At 39.3% G+C, this 7,711-nt stretch overlaps 1 protein-coding gene across 1 annotated transcript; it reads left to right on the forward strand.

Annotated features, from left to right (window-relative positions):
• The first annotated feature begins 4,414 nt into the window (after nucleotides 1-4,414).
• On the forward strand, nucleotides 4,415-7,492 carry LOC145224225 (uncharacterized). Its single transcript, XM_080090673.1, has one exon. The coding sequence runs from the start codon at nucleotides 4,439-4,441 to the stop codon at nucleotides 7,442-7,444; it is 3,006 nt and encodes a 1,001-aa protein (XP_079946799.1). The 5' UTR covers nucleotides 4,415-4,438; the 3' UTR covers nucleotides 7,445-7,492.
• The last annotated feature ends 219 nt before the right edge of the window (nucleotides 7,493-7,711 follow it).

Genomic DNA, 7,711 nt, shown 5'->3' on the forward strand with positions numbered 1-7,711 from the left:
TCGTTCACACTAGACGGTTTTCGCGACTAGGCATCGCGTTTTTTCCTGGTGTGGACGACAGGTTTTGACGTCTGAAGACAGGTTTCGCGATGAGACAAAAGTGTGGTTTCAAACCTGATGTTGTTGAAAAAACTCACTACTATCGCCAGTTTTATTTGATTTTCTTTGGGGAAAGTGCAACCTTAGCTGCTGGGTAGACCCAATGCAATTTTCTGAAAACCTATTCCTTATGGGTCTTTGCCGTTAAAATCATGAGTAGAACTTCCTACGCACTCCAAAGTTTAATTAATTTTGTGACCTCTTTTCAGACCACAGTATTCCTCGTTCACTCATTTTAGGCACGCAAACATACACTTCAGTTATCAAAAATAACAGCACTTATTATAATCCAACGTACAAACCGCTGTTTTCGGTTTCGCGGCTTGCGTCGTTGAGACACGGGTTTTACCACCACGTTTGGTCGCGAAACCACCTCTTTCCGTACCAGGTTTCGGGAGGTGACGTTTCGTTCACACTACCAAAAAGTTTCATTCCTAGTAGCGAAAACCTACCGCGGTGCCCGAGTGTGAACGCAGCCTTAGGCAGTCCTGTCAAACTTTAAAGGGACGACAAACACCAGTTTTGATAGTGACCACCTGTTTGTTGATTTTCGTTAATGCAATGCATCTATATATGTTACGGAATTATTTTGGTAACCTCGAAATTTAGAGAAAGTTGTTTGGGTGCGAGATCTTTAACGCTAAACCTTCCCAACTATCCCGATTGTATTCTAACACTCCAGGCTACCTCCCTAATTCGTAAAACGGTCCCAGACCCTGCACTAACGGCTTATCGCTAAAACCAATTGTTACAACGGTGACTTCGCTACTGGCCAAAACAATATATATTATAATGAATAAAAGTACTGTTCAATCACGTTACGTTAAGTTACACAATACCACAGCGCAGCACAGCAGCACCAAAAACAATCGCGTACACTTCACCGGGGCCAGGAGAGAACTGCCTCACCAAACACGAGGAGAAACGACGTCACATGCCTCTAGGAATGTGACCAATCACAACGCGTCACGAGAAATCACTGAAGCGGGGATGCGTTCGAAATGTTACCGGTGTAAAAGTACAAATAAAGATATTAAAGTGAAAAGGGGTGAAAATGGAACACAAGAAAACAAAAGTGGAAAATCAAGAAGTGAAAGGAATAACGTGAAAATAAATATGGCTAAACAAAACAAACAAACATTATAAAACAAAACGACTAATATATTAATAATAAGTTACAGTGAAAAGCAAGTGCAATAATAAAAGAATAAATAAGCAGATGACAAACTAAGTGAACACAGTGAATAAAATAAACTAAGTGAACACCGGTTCACGTTACATATAAACCTACAATATGTGTACAATTTATTACAGTTTACGTAATAATTACAATTATCGACAAGTTTTGATTAATAACACAGTGGTTTAGTTCTTTTTCAGTGTTTCCTAAAAAGGGCTGTGACGATGTGTTGAATAGAAAACCCTTTTTCAGTGTTTTCCAAAGTGCCGTCTGACAAAATTTTGACTGGGCTGTTAAACTAAATCTTACAAATTAAAACCTGTTTTTCCGAAGAAAAAAAACTAATACCATAGGGCAGTGCTCTTCAACCGGGTATACTGTATACCCAAGTGTATACCGCATCAAAATTAGGGTATACAACTGAAGAAAGGTATACGAAGGGAATACAGCTGAGATCAGTGTTACTAAAGGTCACTATTGCGTTTTTATGAAATGCAGGTCGGCATTGCATCCTGAATTATGTAAGACTGACCTGCTTGTTGCCAATATTAGTGTGTCAGTTTCTAGTGATGGGACGATACTAGGTTTTGAAGCGAGTACCGATACCGAGTACCACATGTATATACTTTCGATACCGAGTACTTAAAATCGTGTTATAAGTTACTTGGTTGTGTATCACAGGCTAATTTATCTGCCGTGGCCGGAGTTCAGGCGCTTGCAGAAAAATGTATTCTCCACATGATAGCGAAAAAAATACAGGTAACCTGGCGGAACTTTTTCCCGATTTTGTGCTGTTCGAAGCAACTATTGGCAAAAAGTTGCCCGTATTCTTATGGTGGAAATCGGCCTTGGGTATCGAACGTTGGTATCAAAAACTAAGATAAAATATTTCGACACCGAGTACGAGTATCGATACCACTAAAGTCGTTCGATACCGAGTACCGGGTACTCGTCCCATCACCATCAGTTTGGGACTGTTGCGTCAGTAATGTGAATTATGAAGCAATAAGCACATACCTGGAGAGATTTTGCTTTTAATATTCCTGGAGTAAAGGATTGCGAAAAATGTCATTAATATCAATACGTACGGATAAAGATTTTTCGATCTTTATGAGATCACTTTAAATAAATAAAAATTAATTGATATAGGGGGTATTTTAGTAAGGGGGGCTTTTAAGAACAAGTCAAGACCACATTATATCAAAATTGCTGAAAGAACGCAGCAACAAGCTAGCCATTAAATTAACTTCTTACGTTTAATATCCTGGGCCTAACAGAGGCGTACACAACCTTTTTGCATTGACGGCCGCGTCGTAAACTCTTTCTAATGGTGCCTGCGTGATAGCCAATTTAATTTCAAGCTTGTTTCGCAGATTGAGATGAACACTCTTGTAATCCAAAATGTAACATCAAAGTTTTTTACATCACGGCCGCTAGTACATGCATTTAAAATAAAATTCTTTTGCTAAATATTTTGATTTTCAAACTGCTCTAAACAGATTTAGTGGGACTGGAATGAGCATTACAAGCCTAGTAAACAGATGCGTCAGATTTTTGCACGCCGATTGTGCAAACAATGCCAAAAAACAGCCACCAGAAGCGTCACAATATAGATTATGACATCATAAACAGACAAGACTCAGCAGCATACTGTTCAACGAATCTGTGCATCAAAATATGGATCTGCGATGCAGCCATCGTACTGAAAAGGTTGTGCACCCTTGTAGGGTATACAAAGTTGCTTGAAAATTGTAAAAGGTATACGACAGAAAAAAAGGTTGAAGAGCACTGCCATAGGGTTTTCTATTCAAGGCATCGTCACAGCCCCAGGTGATGTTTTAATGTGGATTGGTTAAACTTAGGTATTTCTGCACATTTTATGTTTAATTTAAATAGAATCCACAGATGATTCGTTGAGTCTTTATGTACAATGCATCAGACGGGACAATTCAGGTTCAATCGCGAGTATAAAAAACACCCATACACACAAAGATCGTGATGGTGCTCATCTCACGGGTATAACTTCCCTCTTAAAAATGACGCAAGAGAAACGGTGTGAACTAAGTCTCGAAACTGACTCATTCCTCGATGTTATTACGCATTTGGCTGCGTAACGTCCCATAGAACTTAGAATTTACTATCCGAAACACACTCACACTTTGCAATTGGAAATTTACGTGCGTCACGGAAGTTGGTTTACCAAATCAATGTGACAAGGAAGGCAAGAGTATATATGTCAGGTTGCTACAAACTGCCTACGATTCTTTGAAATTCAAAGGTCAGGTAGATAGACAGAGTTGTGTAATTGTCACACTATGTAGAACAGACGCAGGTATTAGTAATTTTTGGCAAAACGTACTGTGAAGATGCTTTGTAAGAGAGAATATGCTCATACTTGGGTCATTTTGAATTGACTTGCGACATTAACATGAAGCTCAAATATTTAATTTTCCATCATTAGTTGTGATTTGTTAAATTTAAGCTGATTCGACAAGTTACAAAAATCTAATTATAAGAAACAAACATCCATTTTTAACGTGGCCTACTCGCCTCATCAATGATTATGGCTCCAACCTAGGTCCTAGGATATATTCGATTAAATAAAAATATAATCTTTATGTAAATTGTAATGACAGTACGTGACTAATGCGTGTTCTTTATTAGGAAGTCGAAAATTTTTAATGTAACAACATGAATGTCAGTAAGGAAGAAGACGATCTTGTGCAACAATTGAAAAACATTTGTTCTCCAAATGGAAGAGAAAAGCGGCCGTTGGAGTCAGCTGACATTTTTCATGGTCTGGGAAAAATTTATCGCCAAAAAAGTCCTGACAAAATTGCTTTGATTCAGAGCGCAACATTATTAAACGGTGCACTTGTAAGAAAACACGGTGCATCAGAAATTAAAAGCAGTCTAGCTGAACTGTGCCAACATATTCTAAATCTGGCTGAAGCTAAAAAGAAAACCAACTTACTAACATTGGCGGAAAACTTCAAGCAAGATGTAGTTAAGTTGCGGAAAAATGTAAACAAAAAATTGAGCAACCTAAAAAACATGAGAACCGACATGAGCCAGAAAACACGTTTAGAGTTTGAGCTGCAACGAATAGATAGCATACAGAAAATACAGGATTTTATATCGGCTGGTTTCTCCAAAATAATGAAACGGATTGCTAAATGTTGCATTGACCTACTTGGTCCACCGCCGTGTCAATACGCTCTTGTTGGAATGGGATCCCTCGCCAAACGCGAAGTTACACCATATTCTGACTTTGAATGCATTATTATTTTGGAAGATCTAGACGATGGCGACGATGAAAGAAAATTTGAATATTTTCGATGGTTTGCTGTGGTGTTCCAAACCATATTGATTAATCTTGGGGAAACCCTTATTCCAGGTGTCGCTGTTCCCACTTTAAACAATTCGTATGATCCAGATCCGGAGGTGAGAAAAAAATACAAGTGGTTTTATGATTCGTATACTCCGTCTGGTATCTCTTTCGATGGAATGGTCCCGTTTGCCTGTAAGTCTCCTCTGGGTCGCCAGCAACACACTGTAGACAAACCATGGAAGAACGAGTTGATTAAACCAGTCAGCGAAATGCTGAAGTATTTGAATGCCGATGAAGATTTGAAAAACGGATATCATTTAGCCGATATGCTGACTAAAACATGTTTTGTTCAGGGAAATCCAAAAGTATACGAGCACTTTCATAAAGGCGTGCTTAAGCAGTTGGAGTCTTATAACCAAGAAGAGGGCCCTTTGAAAGAGGCCTTTATAGCAAAGGTGGTCGACGAGTTCCAAGAAGATTATGACAATTTCAATTTTCATTCCAATACACTCACAATTCAGTTCGCAACTCAAGTTGATATTAAGAAATTTGTGTACAGAAGTCCAACTTTAGCCGTTGCTTCCGTGGCACGCTATCACGGAATTCACGAAGTTTCATGCTACGATATGTTAGACAAGTTAGTTCAAAGAGGTGCTTTAAAATCAACAGATGCACACATGATCAAATATGCGGTTGCAGTTTCCTGTGAGCTCCGTCAGAAGTTTTATTCGGAGCGGGAAGCGCAAAACGACAATTGGACTATCAATGGAGTGAGTTTGTATTATGAACTCAACAAGGATGCAATGAAAAAGTTGGAAGACAAACTCGGCAATCAAAGTCTGGTAAAATGTCTCGAAACCGGAGTTTTGCTTCAGGAAGCGGTTAGTAACCATTATAGAACTGGGGCCAGGTTGGAATTAAAACCTGGTGGGGCCAAAAAGTTGGTAATTCACGCGATGCTTGGTTTGCCAAATGATGAACTGAAGGCAATGACAAAAACGGAATACTTGGATGAGACTGGAGAGTTAAAAATGTCTGAAGATGTTGCGGAAAACCTGCTTGTCTGTTCAGCTCTTTTAAAAGCCTTGCCGGATGTCACGTTTCGCCTGTTGGAAAGAGTGGCAGTTCATTATTCGAATGCTGCTCCCGACGACCAAAACTACGAAATGGAGTCTCAGATCTACTTGCTTCTTGCTTCTGGATGTTTATTGCTAAACAAGCTGGAAAATTGTCTTGAGTTTAGTCAAAAAGGGTTGACTGCTCTAAAAATGTGCAAGTCTGTTCCTCTTCGTGCATATATACCGAGCGCTATCTTGATTCAGTACAATTGCTGCGAAAAAATGGGAAAGATTACAGAAGCTTACGAGTGCTGCGACAAAGTTTTGCGAATGTTACAACACGCCGAATACAAATCGTTACCAAAGGATATGATGTACACGACTCTGTACTACAAGGCACAAACTTTAGAAAAAATGAAGTTATACGAAGATGCAATCGACTGTCTCAAACCAAGCATAGAATGGAGAGTGAAAGTAGCCGCCGACGCGGGCCGCGATAACTACTGGTTGGACTTCCAAGCTTCTCTGTGGAATTGGTATGTATGTATGGACAAGCCCGAGGTATACGCAGAAATAGCAATAAGGATGTTAACCGGAAACGTCAGCGAAGAGTTGAAAAGCGGAGATTTACTGGTGTACGTTTTGGAAGTCAACATGTTACTTCATCCACGCGATTCGATAAACGTGTTTCGCAAGTACAAAGACCAGCTGGGCATGCTATTTCAAAACGGCGAAAAACCTGTTCACAGCCAGAGGATTCCTGAAAACATGAAACATATAGCCGACCCTGGATCAAAATACTTTGGGCACACGTTTGGAAGCTTCTTGACGCTTTATGGAGAATGTCACTATCTGCTTGAAGAAGAGAGCAAAGCTTTACCAATACTTTATGAAGCTGAGCAGCAATACACATTGGAGCCTCATGCCAATCCAGAACATATTCAGTTGAACAAGCAGCTTATTGCAAAATGTCTTGCATGTGGCATTGGTGAAGCTATGAAATCTTCTTCTGTATTATCTGACTTGCTCAGTTTGCTGGGTGGGTTCGATATCGTGAAAAAGTTGAAGGAGGTTGCTGGCTTGATGGAGAAGAAAAAGTTCCAAAAAGCACACAGCAAAATTATAGAATATCGTAACAAGGCATGTATCAAGTTCGACGACATTGACACAAAGTTTATCTATCATTTAGCTGTTTGTTACAAAGAGTTCAACCGATTTCACGAAGCAATTGCTGCTTGCCAAAAAGCTATAGCAGTTCGCCAAGAAATGACCACCATGCCTGAAGAGGACGAGACTTTACATTCTCTCTTCGTTCTTCTCAACGAGTGTCAGAGAAAACTTGGCTGCTCACCAGTAAAAACTCATTTGTTTTCACCTCTAATTTCAGTGCATGCTTACAACCTTATGGTATTTCAAAAGCAAAGGGATGCATTCCGCAAAGATATGTCCAAAATGACTGGTGATGGAATAAAGCAGATATCAAGTGGCTTGAATGATTTAGTCAACCGTTGGATGACTTCCGCACAAACAGACTCAGTCATGCCTATTGCCGAAATAGCTGCTAGTTTCTCGGTTATTTATGTTTGTTTGAAACTTCAAAAATTCCATGAAGCGCGTGAAAAACTGAATGCTTTGAAGGACCACGTTGGTACGAGTGGTCTGGGTGAAAACATTGTTGCCGCAAGTTTTGGTGTGGCTTCTCTTGTTGAAAAATTGATTTCAAAGCAAGAAGAGGTCTGGGATCCCGCAAGTACATGTGGTGCCATTCCCGTATAACTGTAACGTCTAAAACGTAGCGAGATTATCTGATTACAAATTATTGTTGTTCGGTGAACATTTTTAATCAATTCGTTTTCTTATGTCTCCTAATTTGAATATTGAAACTTCTTTCAATCAAGATTTTTTTGTTTCCTATTTAGATATTGTTTTTGCATGTTGTGCTGTTGCTATATATATGCTTTCACTGTAATTAGCATATCGCTTGACTAAACTGTGTAACTAAAAGGCGGCACAAATGTCACAGTAATCACGATTTTTTATAAA

The sequence above is a fragment of the Phallusia mammillata genome, chromosome 4 (genome assembly GCF_965637545.1).
Source record: "Phallusia mammillata chromosome 4, kaPhaMamm4.hap1.1, whole genome shotgun sequence".
Classification (NCBI taxonomy): Eukaryota; Metazoa; Chordata; class Ascidiacea; order Phlebobranchia; family Ascidiidae; genus Phallusia; species Phallusia mammillata.